At 41.2% G+C, this 20594-nt stretch overlaps 2 protein-coding genes across 7 annotated transcripts in view; one reads left to right on the forward strand and one right to left on the reverse strand.

Moving 5' to 3' along the window:
* Positions 1-231: 231 nt before the first annotated feature.
* Positions 232-20594, forward strand: part of CDH11 (cadherin 11) — an 84142-nt gene continuing 63779 nt past the window's right edge. For 4 of the 6 annotated variants that reach the window (XM_064459610.1, XM_064459609.1, XM_064459612.1 and 1 more), the window contains exon 1: positions 232-401. The gene's annotated coding sequence lies outside the window, so the exon portion shown is untranslated. Of the gene's footprint in view, positions 402-19599; positions 19714-20594 lie in introns of all 6 variants that reach the window. The other 2 variants (XM_064459611.1, XM_064459614.1) reach the window with 2 other exon arrangements.
* Positions 246-19939, reverse strand: LOC135314858 (basic proline-rich protein-like). The gene is made up of 3 exons (XM_064459930.1): positions 19874-19939; positions 3694-5001; positions 246-824 (listed from the first exon to the last, which is right to left on the reverse strand). The coding sequence occupies exons 1-3, from the start codon at positions 19937-19939 to the stop codon at positions 246-248; spliced, it is 1953 nt and encodes a 650-aa protein (XP_064316000.1).

Here is a 20594-nt window from a genome sequence, read left to right on the forward strand (position 1 = left end):
GCCCTTCCAATCCCAACTTCTCCTCCGCAGGCATCGGAGGGCACTCAGGACACGGGCCCTGCGGGAGGGCAGGCTCTGGGGTCTGCTTTCCTCTTGGGGTGGGAGGAAGGGAGAAGAAGCAACAGCCTCCAGCTTTTCCCTTCCTCTAATCTTGCTTCACTCCCCCTTGCTCCTCTCCCTCCCTCTCCCTCCCTCTCCCCTTTCCTCTCCCCTTTCCCCTCCCTCCCTTTTTCTAATTCCTGCCACTAGCTCGGAGCCTCATTCAGCAGCCGCTGCCAGTGGAGTGTAATAGGCTGAAGATGCTGTCGTGTCTGCTCGGTGTCTAGTTGTGAATGGGACTTGCCTCCTCGCCCTCCTCCGGAGGTGGCCAAGGGAAGCAGCCAGCCCCGCTGGACCCGCAGGTAAGCGGCGGCCGCAGCCGCCTGCCCCGGGGATCCCCGGGGACCCCCGGACAGCCGCGGGGACCCCCGGCCAGCCGCGGGGAGCAGCGGGGCACGCCTGCGCCGGAGTTGCCTTGGGTGAGCAGGGCGGCGGGGTGCAGGGCGCGCTGCCGCCGGGCGCGGAGGCGGCTTGGCCGGGGGGAAAGGGAAGGAGCGGGCTGGCTGGGGGAATGGTGGTCCCCCGTAGCTCAGAGCGAGAGGAGCGAGCGGGAGGATGCGTGCGTGTGCACCAGAAACTTGACCGCAGCCGCGGGGCTGGGGCGTGCGGCGGGGACGGGCAGGTGGGCAGCGGGGCGCGGGCAGCGGCGGGGCGGGCGCGGTGCGCGGCTCTGCCGCAGCTCGGCGCGGAGGCGGCCGGCGGGCCCCCCGAAGGGGCCAGGCAGTCTCTCCAAAGGGAGAAAGGAAACACTGTGGCAAACGGTGGGGTTTTTTTTTTTTCCCCCCTTCTGCTCTTGCTCGGGGGGGCGGGGGCGGGGAGGGCGAGCGTTTGTCCGTTTTAAAATCTCCCTCTGGATAAACAGATATTGAAAGACCCGAACTGAAAATCTTTTACTTGCGCTGTAGCTCCCAGGCATGAAATGGATATGCAGAAATTCTGAGTGCGTGAAATGAAGGATACTCTAGCCAGAATAAAAAAAGGGAAAGCTTTTGATTTGTATCTTTATTTATTTATTTATTTTTCTTGCTGGCTTTCAAATGCATTACTATTCACAAGGTACCAAAATGGTATCTGTCTTTAATATGGGCTAGTCCAAAAAGCATTAGACTCTTGGGTGATACACGCGTAAGCACATTCCTAGGAAAGGTAAAATAGATCAGGCTGCAGGTCTCCATAAACATCATTAACTTTTAGAATAAAAGTGCTTCCTATGCAGTCCTTTGGGAGCACATATAGTAGTCTGACATCATGATACAAATGCCTTTACCTTCTATAGAAGTCCCCCTTTATTGTCTACTCTTTTAAATATTCATTTGGTGAGGAGAGAACCAGTATGTGCTAGGAGATCTTCTTTGTACCCTTGCTATAAAGGACAGTGTGGCTGTGTAACACAGTATTTACCTACCAAGATATCTGTGACAAAGGAACCTCTTTAGCAAATCAGGTCACTAATTCTGAAATTGGCCCTTTATAAGGAGAATGCTCATTTCTTTTTCACATTCCAACGACTAGTAACTCCCTGGGAAAGACTTTCTTCCTGTTGATTTGTGATGGTGATACAAGAAGAATTCCACGGACTCTGCACCCCTCTATTAAGAAATTAAATATTTTAAATTATTTAATAATGAAATTGTTGAATGAGAAAAGCACTAACAGACTCAGGAGCCGGGAAGCACGCACTCAGACATTACTGAATGTCTGTCTCTTCCCCCTCCCTTGCTCTTACGCTTGCTTCAATGTTTCCAAAGTCTGTGTGATTCTCCAGGTGACTACTTCGTTCTCTTTTTCTGCGCTGGCTAACATTTATCAATAAATTGCTTTCAGTGTAGAAGTTCTGCAATAATTAATCTGGCATCTGCCTGTGTCAGGTCTGCCCACTGAGATTTGGAACACAAATAGATGATTGTACTTAATCCTTTGGATGTTTTTATATGGAGAGATATATAGGAGTATATGGAAGTGGAATTGCAGATGTTTGCTTATGAACAGCATTTTCATAGCAGAGCGGTGTGGTTCATGTTGCTGGGGAGATGGGCAGTAAGAACAGTGGGGAGATCGAGAGCAGGTCTGGTTTGAGCTTCATACCTTAACACAAAATCTTTTTCTAGTCTATTTCTTAGTCTACTACACTCTAGAAAACGGAAGTTTTTTACTGTACTTCTAAAGCAGTTCTCCTTCCTCTTGCAGGAGAACAACAAAATAAAGTTACAGAACTAAGAACAAGATCTTCAACACAAGATCTGGAAATTATTTAGGAAAATTACCTAAAAGACATCTTTCTCTTGCAGACTCTTGTTCTTAGGCCCTGGCATAGGATTTTTTTTTCTTCACCTCAGCCTTGCACTAGGGCATCAGAGAATGAGCATGAACAGAGAATGCTATTTATAGACTTCTCTATATCAGCTTTAACTTTGCTAAAATTTTAGTGTTGCCTGTCCAAAAAAATCACTAAGTACTAGATTACTTCATTACCAGAAATGCTGCTACAATAGGGTACGTCAAGAGATGAGATAAGTCATTCTGATTTATCATCAGCAGTTTCAGAAGGAAATATGCATGGAAATGGTTGATTCAGAGACAGGACGACTAAATTATTTTTTTTTTTTATTTTGCATAAAAATATGGGGAAACTACAAAGATTAGAATTATTTCTGTGATTTAGCTGATAAAATGCTTTAAAATATATCACATGATTTCAGCTTCAATTAATATGCTATTGTGACAGCATTTGACATATTTAATTTAATTTAGTGTAAGAAACATATGCAAAAATCTCTGAGACTAACATTCTTGTTTTCTGCAAATGCTGTAATTAAACAAAGCCTAACTTGAGAAACAAATGTTTTGTTGCTGAGATTTCCACAATATTCTTAGAAGTTATTTTTAGCTCAGAAGTCATAGGAATTTGAAGTCATTTCAGACTTAAAACTAGTGTCTCCTCTTTTTGGTGAACCCCCTAAACTAATTTTGAATCCATTTTGTGAGCTGGATGTTTAGCGAAATACCTTCAGTGTGTGAGAAACAGAGGTCTCATCTGGAATCAATTAATTTGAAACAGTTTAGCAACATACTTCCTGGACTTCTTTTGTGTCTGGGTTTTTCTACTACCATTTTAAGCTAAAAATCTGTGTATAATTTCCTATGCTATAACACCCCCCCCCCCCCTTTTTTTTTTTTTTTAAATGGCACTTCAGTTTTCATTGTTCCTTTGTTGGAGCCAACCCAAAGCTTAGGGAAGTAAATGGAAAGATTGCCATTGGTTTAAATGTAGTTTGGATCAGGCACTTTGTCTGCATGAATTACGAGGATAAACTTTACACTTAAGTATTGTCATTTTATGTCATATATATATCTATTTTGCTTTATCTCTTAACAGTTAAGGAACACTGTAGTCATGTACTTCTAAAACTCTTTTATAGTATTTTAGAAGAAAAATGTAATCCTGTGTTTGAGTTTTGATACTGAAGTCTAGGGTACTCTTAGGCTGCGAAGTTATTGATTCATTTAAGCGCAAGCCTGCGTACGCCGAATTATTAAACCCATTCATTTTCTTTTCCTGTGTAAGTAAGGACTTTAAAGTCATTTAAATATTACCGAAGGGTAGCAAATTTGCACAGGATGCTCCCAGAGGAGAGATTTTGCTCCAGGAGCCGGGATTTGCGGAAGCCATTCCGCCGGCGCTGAGCCTTGCAGTCGCTCCGCCTTGCTCAACAGGTCCGCCGGAGGCGGCCGTGGGGGCACCGCCGTAGCAGCGGGGCTCGGCCCGGGGCTCTCTCGCAGGGGGGGGGCTCGGCCCGGGGCTCTCTCGCAGGGGGGGGCTCGGCCCGGGGCTCTCTCGCAGGGGGGGGCTCGGCCCGGGGCTCTCTCGCAGGGGGGGCTCGGCCCGGGGCTCTCTCGCAGGGGGGGCTCGGCCCGGGGCTCTCTCGCAGGGGGGGGCTCGGCCCGGGGCTCTCTCGCAGGGGGGGGCTCGGCCCGGGGCTCTCTCGCAGTGGGGGGGGCTCGGCCCGGGGCTCTCTCGCAGCGGGGCTCGGCCCGGGGCTCTCTCGCAGGGGGGGGGCTCGGCCCGGGGCTCTCTCGCAGGGGGGGCTCGGCCCGGGGCTCTCTCGCAGCGGGGCTCGGCCCGGGGCTCTCTCGCAGCGGGGCTCGGCCCGGGGCTCTCTCGCAGGGGGGGGGGCTCGGCCCGGGGCTCTCTCGCAGCGGGGCTCGGCCCGGGGCTCTCTCGCAGGGGGGGCTCGGCCGGGGCTCTCTCGCAGGGGGGGGGCTCGGCCCGGGGCTCTCTCGCAGTGGGGGGGGCTCGGCCCGGGGCTCTCTCGCAGGGGGGGCTCGGCCGGGGCTCTCTCGCAGGGGGGGGGCTCGGCCCGGGGCTCTCTCGCAGGGGGGGGCTCGGCCCGGGGCTCTCTCGCAGGGGGGGGCTCGGCCCGGGGCTCTCTCGCAGTGGGGGGGGCTCGGCCCGGGGCTCTCTCGCAGCGGGGCTCGGCCCGGGGCTCTCTCGCAGGGGGGGGCTCGGCCCGGGGCTCTCTCGCAGGGGGGGCTCGGCCCGGGGCTCTCTCGCAGGGGGGGCTCGGCCCGGGGCTCTCTCGCAGCGGGGCTCGGCCCGGGGCTCTCTCGCAGCGGGGCTCGGCCCGGGGCTCTCTCGCAGGGGGGGGGGCTCGGCCCGGGGCTCTCTCGCAGCGGGGCTCGGCCCGGGGCTCTCTCGCAGGGGGGGCTCGGCCGGGGCTCTCTCGCAGGGGGGGGGCTCGGCCCGGGGCTCTCTCGCAGTGGGGGGGGCTCGGCCCGGGGCTCTCTCGCAGCGGGGCTCGGCCCGGGGCTGGCGGCGGGGAAGCGGCGGGGCCGGGCGGGCACTAGAGGGCACTGATGCTCTTCGCGGCCTCGCCGCCGCCGGCCCGGCTCCTTTTCAGGGCGCTATGAAAAGCCGTTTTGTTACCACCGGCATTGCCGGCCCTCTCTGGGGAGACGGGATTCAATCTCGCTGTGGTTCGGGCTAATGCTCAGGCAGTTTGTCAGGATTAACATCTTTCTAGTCAGTGGATCGCGTTACCTTCGGCGTCGTATTACCTCCTTGGCGCTCACTACAAAGTTTTGGACTCGTGTAACTTCAGATTGTCTGAAGAGTGCCACAGCTGGGGTCTAGGTGTAAAATAAACAGCTCGGTCCTCTCAGCGGCAGTGGTTTTTAAGGGTTTTGCTATCTCTTTGCTCCTTTTTCAAAGGCAATGTCAGTTCCTGCTATGAAGAGAAAGAGTTTAAAGACAGCAAAAAAATGATACGGCAAAACAAAAAATATTTCTTTCAAAAATATCGTCATGCTTGAGAGATCATATAAAGACATCCTTGATAGAAAATAAGACATATTAGGCCAAACTGGTCTGATTTTACCCGTACACATCTAGGTCAGTAGAGCTTACAACTGAAGAACCGAGAAAAGTAGGTTGGTCCAAATCGTTTCCATATCTCCTGTAGTGCCTTGGAATGTAAAAGAAATTGTTACAACCCATCATTGCAAATGCTGACTAAAAAGGGCATATGTGACAGTATAGATTTTAAATGGTTGCAGGCTTGGAAGGAGTCTTATTTCTACCTGCCCTGTTCTGGTGTTCTTCGCTAGACATCCACTTTGGTTGTTGGTAAAGGCAGGATGCTGGGCTGCACAGATCTTTGGTTTGATTCATACACCAATCAAATTCCTGTGTATAAGAAATAAATATATACTGTAAGTAAGAGTATAGAATTTTATAATATTATATCCACTTGGGCAGATACGCAGCCAGACAAGCCAACATGTCCAATAGAAATTGTTGTCTACAAGTCTGATGCCAAAAATCGGCATCACAATGCCACAATAGTTGTCCAGTTTTGTGCCAATCACCTGATTTAGGACATTAATTACAAATTATCTTATTAACAACTCTTGGTGACAGAGTTAGTAACTACTGCACTGGAAAATGAACACCGCTTTGCTGAGGAGCACTGTGTTGCAACGAGCAGTCCAAGACCCGTTAACTGCCCACCCTCTGTGCTCCAAGACAGGGAACATCCCTTAAGCTCTTAGATTACTCAAGGTGGGTGGAAAACTTAGAGCTCCCAGTCCTGTTCAAGGGCCTCCAGATAATATTACATGTGCTGGGACATGTGCCTTGCAAGCCAGCAGGAATTCAGAGAAAAATAGCTGGAGCAGCCAGCCCCACTGCTGAGCAGTGCCCTTGGGGAAGGTGACATTATGGTTAATTTTGCCTGACAAAGGCATGAGGCCTTCTTCCATAACTGCCTGGGTGGTGTGGTGGCTTTCAGGCCTCGCAGTCCCACTGAGCTCTGCTGGCTCCATGAGCCATAATCTAGCTCTTCAATTTTAAAGTGCTGTCTTAAGCAAATTCTAAGGGGGTTTTGTGTTTTTTCTCCAAAGTTTGGCAATGAGTAAGAGTCCTCTCCCTTCTGAATCAGCAAGAGTTCATCAGAATTCTTAACTGTAATGCAATGGCAGAGTTGGAGTAGTAGTAATCAATGTAAATAGATTAAAAGAAAAGGACCAAGTAACTGAATGTAAAAGAGTAGCCAGGATTTTCCACAGTGGTTGGTGAACAACGCAGCAAAAGGTTTCCAAATGTAATTCATTATTATAATGATGTTTTAATAGTTCACCAACAGATATACTGTAGCCACGTTACATCTAAACTAACATAAAATGCAATTGTGGATCAGGAAGTATTATAAAGTAGACAAAATTGAAGAGAACTTTGAAATGTGAACATAAGCTGTGGGAAGTACCTGTCTAGACAGTAATTACATTTAAGCTTTGATTTAATTGTATCAGTACAGTCTGACACTCTTCCAATGAACTCCCAATGATGCTGTGGAGACACAGGCCCCCATAGGCAAAGACCGGAGCGATGAGCAGAAGGAATTATATTCAGTAACCCTTTAAAACACAATTCACAGGATTTCCATATTTGCAAGCTTCACAGCACCAAGCGTTTAGCTCCCTCTTCTTTGTATGGTGCAACTAGTGCAAGTTTTCTTGCCCCACGAGCACGCATCAGTACTGCCCCATAGCTTGAAAACAGCCTGGCTTAGATAGGTGTGCACAGGTTTGTTCCTTGCTTCTATCCTCACACTAGTAAGTGGGATAGAGATTAAATTTTTAGTTTACCTTCTTGCAGCCACCATTTCTTTTCACGTGAGCTCCTAATCACACAAAGTCTGTGCTAGCTTGGTAAGCTAATAAATTCCTTAACCTGATGTCAATCCCATTGGAGACCTACTTCTTCTGCACTGTGTTTCAGTCATCCTCATTTTATACAGTGCGATCATCAGATATTCCATGTGAAAGTATTACATTTAAGGTTAAACTGGTGCCATAGAAACTCTGGTTCAACATAATTTTTATCCCAGTGAGGCTGCTGATATATATTTTTAAATAAAATAAAACTTCAGAAACATATTAATTGGTCTCAGTGGTTAAGTTAAATAGTTAAATACATGCACACATATCATTCTGCCAAGGATAAGTCATTAGTTCAGTATAAACCAGAAATGATAGCTCTATTTGAATCAGGAGACTAAACCCTATTTCTATTAATGCTAACTGTTTTATTAATACATGCATGTGTCGGCATTAAGTCATAAATTTAAATGGTCTGTCCCTTCTTGATTTAAAGTAATTATCTCAAAGATCTTGGCTGTTGAGTGAATAACGGTGTTACTCCTTTCATTTTTTATCAACTGATTTTATTTTTTCTTGTATGTAAACATTGTAAGGCAAACAAAAGAAATAGAGTTTGTGCGAAGTCGTCTGGCATTTGAACCAAAAATAAATGTATTTTTATTACCAGAGCAGAATACCTGTAACTATACCAGCCCCCAGCCAAGGATTCTCAGACCTTTTCAGAATTATTTAGTTGTATAACAGATCTTCTGTGTACATTTATGCACATTTATGCATATTTATGCACATTTATGTATATTTTCATTTATATAGTTAAAATTAAATTTTGTGTTCCTGGAAAAACTAGATTTTTCACTTTATTTAAATTAATAAATTTAATCACTTAAAAATTGAAGCAACAGGTAAAAAATTACAACCTTTAAATTGAGAGAAGTGATGTTCAAAAAGTTTATATGTAATTTTTTGAAAGAATAATTTAATTTTATCTGAAAGAAATCCTGATATGAATACAGGATTTTGAATAACGTTTACCAAATAAAAACCTAGTCTCCTTAGCACTAGAAAACACACTTAAAATTTTAGGATTAAATCTTGCCCTTTTCAGAGCGGTGCTTCCCACAGGTAGTCCTCCCTTTCAGCAGACTTAACTACATATTGATGTAGTTAGATATTTCTAAGTATCACTCCGTTCATTTTAGATCACCATTCAAGACAAGATTTTAGTGCATTTCTTCATTGCAGGGTACTTTCTAGTCAGAGCAGAAAGGGTTGTAAGCTTTTTCTGAGGAATGACCAATATTAAAACAGTTGAATGCTGCCAGGTTAATTCCATATGTACAGCGCCCTGGACAAAACCTCCAGTTTCGTATTGCGCGTAACCTGCACTATTCAACCACAGAGGATACCAAACTGATGTAACTGAGGAATCACGCAAACATTTACCCAATGCATGCAGTGAACAGATATTTTTAAAGGTAACTTCTTCCCATTCTCTTTCACCGTATTTTTCTTGCAATTGAAATTCTAGAGAAGACCTTCAATGTTTCACATTAGTGAAAGTTACCATTCATTCACAGTTTCAAACCCAATTTCTCCAGACATAAGATGTTCCAAAATTTTGTAAAGCAGTTGAAACATAATTTTACCTGGGGCTCTGATTCAAATAGAATCTTCGTCCACCACTGATTGTTGCCTTTTTATTTGTTACCGCTCTGGTTATAGCCAGTATAGCTCAGAGAATATGCCTGATTGGTATGCATTTCAATTCTTTTTAGCACGGTGGCAATTTACATAACATTTCTTTTTCTAAAGCAAGAAGAAAACATAGCAGGCATTGGCATTTACATACAAATAATTTAGCATTTACATACAAAAGGGCCGATTAGGTAGCAATACAAGTGACTGTAGGTCAGACTTAGGATGGTCATTATAGTTCTTTCTGTCCTTAAAACTGTGAAATCTGCAATATTTATATAGAAAATTTGCGTTCATAAACTATGAATATGTAGTCGTGTTTCAAGTACGAATTTTAACAATCCTCTTAGGGATCTCTAGTACATAGTCTTCCGGGTGCAGTCTTTGGCTATAGCCTTGTAGCAAAGCTAGTTTAAGACGATCCATTCCTCCATGATTCCCAATCCTATACTGCAGTTCACAGTCCACTGATTTGTACAAAGAAAGTTGATTTGGAGACTTCAGAGCTATTTGGGGGTATCTGCATGATTTGGGTTAAAATAAAACATGAACAATATTTAAAGTTACTGTCTATATGACCTTGGTGAGATTGAGCCTGTGCCTCCTAGGCATAGTTCCTGGTTTCTCAGGTTCTTGCATCATCGTCTTGAGTTCATTGAACTTGCTTATGCTTAGATGATATTTCTTGTGCCTCAGTTTATTAACTTCTGCTCCCCCTCTACAGCACAAAATCTAATATTCAGTGAACCTTTCACCTTCAGAATTTCCCACTTTTCAATGCAAACTTTGCTCTGCCCTCCCATAACTTCCTTTTTATCAGGTATAGTGGACTCTTGCAGCCTTGCTTTTTGTTTCCATATTTCTGCTCTACTCAACCATGGCCACTTATCCTCAAATGTGGAGACATTCTTCTCTGATTTATTTTGTCAGGCTAATCCAACATTTCCCTTCTCCTTTAGCTATTACTTCTACCTGAATTAAACAAGGGCTTCCCATTCCTAGGCTGCAGTGTAATCATACCCCTCACTACAGTTTTGTAGTTAGTGATGTCCAGTTACCGTCTGCACACATTACTGAGGTTTTTGGATGCGTAAGCGGATGTCTTACTTTCTTTGTATTTGGCTAGGTGTGTGTAAAACTACTGGGAGCAGTTAGAAATTATAAAAACTGATTCTCATTATGTTCAGTGACTTCCTATATATTTTCTTCATAACAAAGGAAACTCCATGTTTAAATAAGGTGACATTGGTATGATCTGAGAAACACTCAATCTGTCTCATGAAAAAGGGAATGGAAACCAGCCTTACTGCCTCACTAGACCGTTTAGGTATGATATGCAGATGTCATATGTAACTAAGACACAATGAACTCCATTGAAAAAAGAAACACAAAGATTTGCTCCGTGCTGTAGTGACGTACTGTGGCTCTGCAGCATCACAAATTAGTAAGTGGCTGCTGGCCTGTTTTTTAAAGGAGCAGTCAAAGCATGTGATGAAAATCAGAAGTCAAATTACAGAAGTCTAATTTTTTTTAATGGCGTTGAGTTGACATTGAATGCCACCTTATTGTGACTTTCAGTATGTATTTGTACATTTTCAAGGCTAGGGAAATGTCTACCTTATTTACTATATTCTTAGAATTTTTTTATCATTGTTAGCAGACTTTTTTTAATTACTTCTATGAGCGGGCAAGTTTAAACTACTTATCTGGCATTCTCACTTCAATGGTAAAAATTTTGTCTGGTCAACCTGATATAAACCAGAGAAACTGTATTGGGGTCCATGGGTTATTCAATTGGCATTGGTATTATTAAACAATGTCCTTGATGTGGAAATTTAAAGTAGTTTTGGTAATTACTTTAACTCATGGTTTTAAACAGAGTTTACATGGAGGTGTGCATTTCAGGGCTAGGCCAGTTTTCAGTCCTGCTAGCATTAAGAATCCTATCAGTACACCAGCATATGTAAGAAATTGCACTAATATTTGTTTAATTATCCAACCAAATTGAACAAGAAATGAGTTTGGCTGAAACAATCAAGTCTATAGAGAAAGTGCCAGCTCTGATACTTACCAAGATTTGACAGTTGCTCGTTGTCATGACCTTGGCTCTTTTTTATGTTGAGCTAGGGGTCAGAAAGCATGCTAGCTGTAAGCACTGCCTTCACAAGATTCTGTAGCTCGTCCTCTGCAGCAGACTTGAACCAGATTGCCTACATGTATCAGGTTACTGATGAACTGGGTGCAAATCTGTATTTTGTTCTCGTAGCAGTTAAAGCCTGTTTCTGACTATCACCACATACAGGCTGTGGAACAACTTGGCTGTTATGATACTTCCCTTCAAAAATGAACGACAAGCAAGTTATTTCTTGAAAGCTGTACATAATGTGAGAGCTACCAAGAATAAGACTTTTAATTTTATTTATTTATTGCAAAAAATTTGCAGAAGTTCATTGATACTTCATTAAGGAAAGAAAGTAATGTAAATGAAATTAATAATGTGTGCAAAAGACTTTTCCATTAGTATTAAATCATTTTGCCTACTGGAGGAGAGAAGAATGCTTTTGCCTAGAGATATACCCCATCTGGAAATTAAATCAGTTTTTACTAGAAATGAAATAATTCAAAATAAATTGTAGAAAAGCTTGTGTTTTAACTGTTTCCGTGTGCTTAAAAGTAGACTATGTTTAACCCATAAATGCCTTGGGCAGTTTATTACTTTAACAAATACTAATTGCTTCTTGAATTTGAGATCATCAGCTCCTCCTTTCATGCTTCTCAGTAATGTTACAAGGAGTATCTTGAGGCACTCAGATATGATGGGTTCCTGTTTCACATGTTAGTTACATATGCAGCTTCTGTGACTTTATGGAAAAAATATAAAATTGAACTTCCTTTCTTATTCTTACCAATTGATTATGCGCATTTCCCCTTTGGACTTTATAAAAGGCCCCAAGTTTAATTTTCCAACAAATTAGAAACATACCAAGTTTTTAATAACGTATCAAGTGTTTTAAATGTGAAGACATTAATTTCTATCTACATCCTCATGACCCAAAATAATTTGTCTGTTATCTATAGTAAGCCAGGCATATTTATTATGCTTTCTTAAGCCTGTATCCTTATAAATTGAGATGTCAGTCTGAATGACATGAATCCTTTCCACAGCTGTGCCTTGAAGGACAGATGCCTTTCTACCATGAATGATACCAGAAAAAGTCGTGTTGCAAAACTGTTTTTCCCACTTCTCTGTAATCTGATGAGGTCATTTCCATAATCCATGGAACTGTTGCTAAAATTAGAGGGGTATATATATGGCTATGTTGTTGAAGCTGTATAAGGAACTGAGTAAGAGATCCCCATACATTAATTATGCCCCTTTAGTAACCTACTCATGTCCTAAAAGAATCCTAGAATGAATGAAGAGGAGCGTAATTCCTCATTTATGGAGAGGAATTCTTTCAGTAATCATATTCAAAATTACAAATCAGCTCAGAGAACGGCATCTGTATTGACTTCTGGTTTCTGTTCTGTTTTGTAGGCAGCATGGCTAGGACTTTGACTTGTTAATGGCCAAGATGACTTCATCCAGATGCTTACCTTTGAGGAGAGGGAAGAATGAAGGCTTAAATATCTCTATTTGTTTTTCCTATTTTTAAGAGCATTCTTTCACCTGACTAGATGAGCGTGTGCCCACCTAGTTGGAAAGCATGGAACATGATGAAAACCCTTGTATTGCAAAGGCAAAACCCCCTGCTTCTCAGGAGTATTTTTATGTGTCTCAGTGACATGCCATCTAAAGAGCAGCTACCAAAGCATAATATTAAGGCAAGTTAGCTTGATGGAAAAATAAATTCAGCTCATTTAGGAGGGGCAGTTTCAGCCTTTCAGTAAATGTCCCACCAAGTCTGTAGTATAAGGATCCTATTGGACCTACTATACTCCTATTGGAGCAGCATCCCCACATGATATTGTGGTACTCACTGTGAAATACCAGAACATTGCATAAAATCTGCTACTAGTGGCAAAAGGGTTAAAAAGCATATGGGCTAGTTATCTCTCTGAAGCTTCCAACAGCCACATTCTACATCAAAAAGGGACTGCAGCAACTCCTTGATCAAAGCTCAGGTAATTTAATTATTTGCCTTCATGAACCAAGGGGTACTTGAACAAACTCAGGATGTCTGGATATTAGAATATGGGAAATTTATTGTTTCACTCCTTCTAATATTCCAACATCAAAGAGAGCTTTTTCCTATAAACAAAGCAGTCTGAAGTCAAAGAATTCAAGCAAAAGCTAGTGTGGAGAGATTCAGTTTTCTAGGATCTTTGTGAGCTGGAAATTAAGCTGATTCCTGTGGGGTGAGATATTTACCATTGTGATTCTTTGTGTTTATTTTATATAACTACACATCTGTACCAAATCTTGCAAACTGAAAAGCTTAGCTCCAACTCCTGTGAGTTCACTCTAGTTGACGTCATTTTTCCTGTTTCTCAATCTTACATGTTTCTTATGTTTTGTTTTGCAAATCTCTGTATGCCAAGCTCTAAGTGGCTCTTCCACCACGTCATGCTTTGAGATTCTAATTAGCACAGTGTAATGTAGACTGTGCACCCTAATGCAGAGAAGAGAGTTCATAGCTGATTCCTCCAGCAGCCCCAGCCAAAAGTCAGAAGTTTAGCGTGGTGACAGAAGCTCATGGTCTGAAGGAACAGTGCTCAGTCCCAAGTGCTCTTTATGCTTCTCACCATCAATGGTGGTCACATTACTTCAGGATTAATGAAGCAAAAATTGGTTGCCATTTTTAAAACCCTAAACATAGAAGAGATGTGCATGCTGATTCAAGAATGGATTCTCAGCCTGCAGAACTAAATGTCACTTTATTTCTAGGAAAGATTAATTCCTTTTGTATCTCCACCCCCCCACCCCACCCCCCCCTTTTGTTTTTGTTTTTTTTTTTTTTGCATTTTCTTCTTTTGGTCCACCAGGTTTCCTTTCACAGCTGGGGCCTGACCCCTCTTTTTTCCATGTTTATGGACCAGACTTAATATACTGAAATTTCTTATGGTAAGTTCTAGTCTTAGTGTGTGTGTAGTGTTTATCCACTATGTCATTTCTTCATAAAAGCGCTCTCATTGCGTATGCTGTCCTGATTTTCATGTGTTATTTTCATGACCTGCAACAAACCTGTGTGTCAAACTGCTGTTGAAGCCAGTGAGATGCCTCTGAGTGGAATGCTTCCTTGTATCTTAGCAGGAACAGAAATAAATCATTAGAAGGCAAATCAGTAGAAACAGGGAAAAAATGCAGTCACTACATGTGACAAACTTTTCTGAGAATTATATTAAAGTTATACAAAGAGAAAGAAAATAAAACAGATTGGCTCATCCCACCTTCTTATATTTACCTGTGAAATAAGATGTGCCACAAATTTCTAATACTGGAGATCCTTTTTCAAATGAAAACTTTTCTTTAAAAATGCCATGGAAATTTGTATAGAACAAAAGGACTGCTAAATGCAAAGTTATGATAACTAATCTAATTATTTATCTGAAATAACAGTAAATAATTAAGACAATATAACAATGCAGTATTCTGAAATTCGTTGTCATGCTGGTGAGGAGATCTACAAAGTATTTTGTTTAAAATGGTGACACGATGCTTGGAGACATGCTCCTCTGCTTCGTGTAAAGAAGGTATAGGCTACTTCACATATCGGCTAACTGTAAAACAGCTCTATCAGCTACGTGCAGTGCAGTTCCTTACAAGAAGGTTGCAGAATGAAATCAAGTATACTCAGTTGTAAAGACAGTCCAAGTTCCTACCATAGTTCCCAGGTAACTCTGTTGCTGGAAGAATAATACATTGTGTGTGTGAAGGTTTTGAAACCACCGAGTCCGATTTTTTACTTTCTTCAATTTGGACAGAAAACTTTTTTTCAGCTTGAAAGACCTTGCTTTTCATTTCAGTTAACTAAACATGTTTGAATTATCATCATGTGATAATCTTATTCCATATTTTCCAAGAGATCAGCCAGAACAAAGGTAATTATTTCGCTCAAAGTGAAGTTACTTGGTTGGTATCACACCAAATCTACAGTAGCATTCAAGACAGCAGTATTATAGTCAGCGAGGCAGTGTTACCAAATGTTTTATGTGCGCATGCATGTGTATAGTGCGTGTTGTGTGTGCGTGTATATATACACATATAAGAACATGTACCCTTCCCCAATATCTATCATAGTTTTACTGTAAAGTCTCTGATGTTAAGCAGGACCATATACATGAGTTTAGGGAAGCCTTAATTTCTGTCATATAGACCATGTGGTGGTGTGAGTGGTTACATTTGCCAGTGAATGATGTAGTGACGGTGCACATTCCTGTGCCATTACCAGAGGAGGAGGAATTGATTAGCAATAACACACTTCATTAACACTGCACTTTCTCAATCATTGTAATTGTGGCTCTTCCCCTAAAACATCAAGTGGAACAGGTTTCATTTCAACCAAATCAATCTAATGTGTTAAAATTTACATAATTTCCTCTCATTGCGTTTATAGAGCAGCAGGAATTTTAATTTGCATTGTCTGTATAGTCTATAATCAAAGTGTTAAGAGCACAAGGTTTATTCATTATGTATGGCATGTGGTGACAAATTTACATAATAGGTTGCAACTTGCTGAAATATTCCTTCTTTCCCCACCCCCACCTTTGCGATTTTGCCTATAACTTATTTTCTATAAACCTGTTAATTCAATTACAGAAGCCTTTGAGTTCCACAGAACATTTATAGTAAGTGGATAAAATGTCATACTAAAAAATGAGAAGTGCTAAGGGAAAGCATTGAAAACTGGACTGTGTTTCCTGATTTCAGGCGAAAGCTGGTATTAAAGACTCTGGTTTGTGCTATTGCTGTATACCAAAGGTAAATGTTCACAGACTGAATGGAAAGGTACCTTCTTTTTTTTTGTTTAGTGGCAATTACGATATAGTGAGTCTATTCTTTAAAAATTTTCAAAACTAAGTTAAGGACTAAAAAGCAATTCAGAAATTAAGATGCTGTAAATGGAAACCTCAATCATTGACTGTTGCCTGCTAAGGCCAATGTTTGCTTTATGAAAATAAAAGTGCTTAACCAGATATTTTTAATAGAAGTTTATTATATTTTAGTAAATAGAGGATTTTGATAACACCTGTAGCAGCTAAAAATCTTATCTAAATGAGGAATGTCATGAATCCATTGGTTTAGATACGTAGGTCCTCTATGGAGTGTGACAGAGCTACCATGGCATAAGATTTTTCATTTAGATCTTTGAATTTCTGAGTTTTATATGTGGCATGAATCAGACAGTTGCCCTCTCCCTTTTACTGCCCAAGTAAGGATATTCAAACTAAAATGTAGGAATACACATTTATTTTTATTATATCATACTACCTTATAATGCAACATTATAAACAAATATATTCTATGTTCTAGCATGTACAGAAATTCAGGTAGTACAAAATTTATCTACCTTTGATCACAGAAAATCCCTGTAGAACTCCTTAATAGAAATGCAGAATGTGTTTAGATGTTGACAGCCATGCTCTTAGTAAATGATTATATGGACAGGCGTTTCAGTCCTTTACTGAAACATTCATATAAATAATTTTATTAATACATAATTAAATCCTTAATCTGATGTTAAGAGTTTCAAACCATCATAGTATTTGAATTGTGTTTTAGTCCATGCTAAGAAAAGGGTGTGTGGGTGTGTTACATGCATGATGACTTGTATTTTCAAGTTACATAAGTACAGGAGCAGGCACAAATCTGACATTTGTGAATATTTCAATCTTTGTATGAGATTGGAATGAAACTTTGGTTTATATAGAGCTGTTAACAAGCAACGTGTGCCAAAACGCTTCTAATCAGTGTTATGTCAATGTAGGTGCAAGAACTGCATACATAAAAGTTAGAGTGAACATTAAAACTAAGTTCATATTACTAAAGTTATAAGATTAATACATAGTCAGGTAATGCTTAGTAGGTTTAGAGAGGTGCAAAAGACAAATGTAAAGCCAGTTAAGCTTTGAGAGAGAGAGAAAATCCAAGGAAAGGGGAGACTAATTTTGCAACTGAACTTGCCAATGGAAGGGCCTATTAAAGCCATTATGAAGCTGTAACACTGGCCACTTTTTTTTTTTTCCCCCAGCTTTTCACAGAAGCTATTCTGTGTGCTGCAGTCTTTGAAAATGCCATCTCAGTCTGCTCTCAAGCTCCTCTGACATGGAATCTTTTGCCTGCCTTCCGTCTTTTTTCTTCCTTACCTATTTTCCTACTATTTCTCCACATCCATTGAAAATTGTTTAAAAATCTGCAAGGAACTATCAAGAGGGGAAGGTTTACGGGTAGAGGCATGTAGCAGGAGCAAGTAATGTAATAGTGGTTGTCTGTTTGTCCAGTCATATTCTTAGAGAAACAATGTATATGTTCAGTATTCATATTCTTACAGCAGACCCATTCTGATTGTATGAGCTGTAGTGTAGGGGGCAAGGGAATGTGCTATAGTTTTTACATTACTTCCTTCCTGTACGCAGCGTGTGAGAGCTGTATGAACTCCAAACTGATTTTGTGAGCTTTGTAGAATATTCTTGTGAAATTGAAATCTTGCTTGAACTGCACCTGGTTTTGGACTCTGATGTTTCCAAGCATCAGCACATCTTGCTGTTGATTAAGCGTCAGCTGAAAAAATGCCAGTTGGAAATGTCACCAAAGCTCTTATTTGTTTGAGCTCCTCCTGGCCATCTGGGGGGAGCCTGCCTGCCTGCGTAGGTGAGAATGGATGTTCCTGAAAGCCCAAGAAGAAAAAGGGAAAGGTGGAAACATATGAAGAATTAGGTGCAATGCCAGTTTGTACCATGTGAGCACGTGCCATCTCTGGGGAATTGCACCTGGAGGTTAATTGAACCAAGTGAAGCTCGATGTTTACATCTAACACTGATAAATTAAACTACTGGGTTCAGCCTGGGAAATTTCACTTTATGCAGTAGTGCCTCAGAGTTGGCTTAGTCCTGCTGCTGTGAGCTTTCTAGGAGAATAAGACCTGCTGAAGTCTAAACAGAAGTACACTCAATCTACTATTGCCATGAAAATAAAATACAGTAGTCAAAGCAATATATCTTAACCAGCTCTGCTGATGTGATGTTCAGCGGTGCACCTACTGCTGAAGGTGCTATTGTTTATATACCACTTCATTCAATTTGATACATAGCTTTTCTTGTCCGTGGCTTCAGCAGCTGTCATGTAGATCAGACTTCATCTGAAAGCTGCGTTTGTGACACACTTTATGAATAAGAAAAATGTGTTTTACAACTCAATACGAGAGATGAAAGAGAAATCAGATAAAGTTAAAATGTTTTAGAAGTTTAGCAAGTTGTGTCTTGAAAAGGCTACAGAACTTAGCCAGCCAATTAAACAAAATGTATATTAATTAGTCGAAATAGCAGATTAAGATATTTATTGTAAATACTGTGATGCTACAAATAAACAGGAACATTCTTTTCCGGAAACCAAAATACAGTTTCACTATCAACTATTGAGTTGATAGTGCTATAGCCTTTTCAAACAAAGCTAAGTTCAATAACTTAGCTTTGTTTGAAAAGGCTATAGCTAATCCAGTTAGAGAAATGCTTAAGATTATGGTAATTAAAAGACCAACAGCACCAGCAGCACTTCCTTTCTAGCCTCCTGAGGGATAGTTTGGCATCCAGGCAGGAGAACGAGGGAATGGTTCACCTTTCTCTTAGATGTTGAGGTTTCTGCAGGATTTAGGCAGGCTCAGTTGGACTCACTTGGGATTGTTTTCAATTTATACTTTTCTTCTTCTGTAATATGAAATATGATTTTTTAAAAAACCAAACAGTATCATCTGGGGCTTTTATATAATAAACATGTTCCTCTTTCAAGACTTACACCAGTGGTAAAACATTTTGTTTTCTCAAGGCCTCTTCTTATGGCACATTATACTTACAGGTTTTTGGTCTTGTATTGCATGCCTTAAGTTTACTATAGCATGCACTGAAACCTATATGCTGCATATATATGATTGTGCTTTTGAGTGGATGCGCCCTTCTAAATTACTTCTGCTTTGCGTGCCTGAGGTGGCTGGAGTCAGAGACTAAAAATGTCTGGTCCTTCTTGTCATTTTTTTTATTTAGTAGTCCACCACCATATGCGTAAAGGCAATTTTTTTGCTTATTTGTATAACAGAAGTGAGAGCAGAAACCTCTTATTTTAAGCACTAATATTTACAGGGTGCATTAAAAAAGTTAAAAATATTAACGTTGTTAGCCTTCAAAGGAAATAGATCCGCTGCAAATAGACAAAATATTCCACTAATTTAGTCATTCTTTCTCTCCTTGATCCTGTCTCAGTTCAGGGACTATACAAAAACTCAGTATTTAATAGGTTTTTGGAAACTTAGTTTTAAATCAGGGAAAGATCAGCAATATGACATTGTCAGCTCTAGACGAAAAATGAAATGTCATGTAACTGAAATAAGTGCTACAAATCTTTGTGAGGCAATTTCTGTATTTTTTTTCCTGCATGATTAGATTTTATAAATATCCTACGGTTTACAGGTATGTTCTCATCTCCCCATCTACTAGTACAGGCTGATGGGCTGTCCTCCACTCTCAGATGACAAGCAGCCGGCAGCAGTTAATGACAGCAGTGGAATTTTTGGCACCGTTTTTACACTGCACTGACTCCATGCTCACAGGGTAATTATCTCTCAACTTTGCTGTATGTCACTGAATACAGGACATGCATCAGTGCTCCTTTGAGAAATTTCCAAAGAATTTATCTGTGAAACTATGATTTCTAAGTGTTTGTGGGGAAAGGGACCCTTGACTCCAAGTATGACAAACGCAGCGGTATTACCGACATTGGTTTCTTGGTTTCTCTTTCCTGCAGTGCTATCAGTGAATTTGGGGCAGGGTATAGCATCGCGATAGGGTATGATAGGCAACTTTATATATCCTTGGATATCAAAAGAATCTTAGCACGTATTTATGTAGAAGTTGTCAGTACTTTTGAGGATGGATTAATATAATATAAATATAGGCAAGGGGAAAGATTATGGAGGCATTGTACTTAAACTTTCTGTTGCATGTTAAGTTTTATTCTGCAGCAAGCTATGTTTATGGGCTTCATCGTGAGAGCTGAAATAAAAGGTGGAGTAAGCAGTGCCAGAGCCAGGAAGAACATGGATCATCTTTGCTCCATATGCACTCTGTCAAATAAAATTTCTTTTTATTCCTTTTGCATTAAAGACGACAGAGATAAAATGAATTCTTATTCTTGACTTTTCACCCCCATATTGTGTAGTCTTTCATCTCTTCAGTGCCTGGATCCTTCTTCTAACCTTTGCCTCTATTGCCCATTTTTATGTATACTAACACCACAGATTCCCTTTCCACGTTCTTGAACTCGGTGAGATTTTTACTGCACAACTTTAATGGGTCAGGTCTAAGTGTTCAGAGTGCCACATACAGTGGATTCCCAATATGTTTGGGAATAAGTTCAAATTTCCTAGCACGCTCACTACAGGGATCCCAATTTTTTTTTTCCTTTTGGGTTCTTTTTTTTTTAAACCGTGATT

Source organism: Phalacrocorax carbo, chromosome 8, assembly GCF_963921805.1.
Source record: "Phalacrocorax carbo chromosome 8, bPhaCar2.1, whole genome shotgun sequence".
Classification (NCBI taxonomy): Eukaryota; Metazoa; Chordata; class Aves; order Suliformes; family Phalacrocoracidae; genus Phalacrocorax; species Phalacrocorax carbo.

Coding starts and splice junctions, on each gene's coding strand:
- LOC135314858 (XM_064459930.1), bottom strand. CDS start 19,939: ATGCTATACCCTGCCCCAAATTCACTGATAGCACTGCAGGAAAGAGAA. Junction 5,002..19,873: donor AAACCAAGAAACCAATGTCG/GTAATACCGCTG, acceptor GGCTTTTCATAG/CGCCCTGAAAAGGAGCCGGG. Junction 825..3,693: donor TGCAAATTTGCTACCCTTCG/GTAATATTTAAA, acceptor CCCTTTGGAGAG/ACTGCCTGGCCCCTTCGGGG.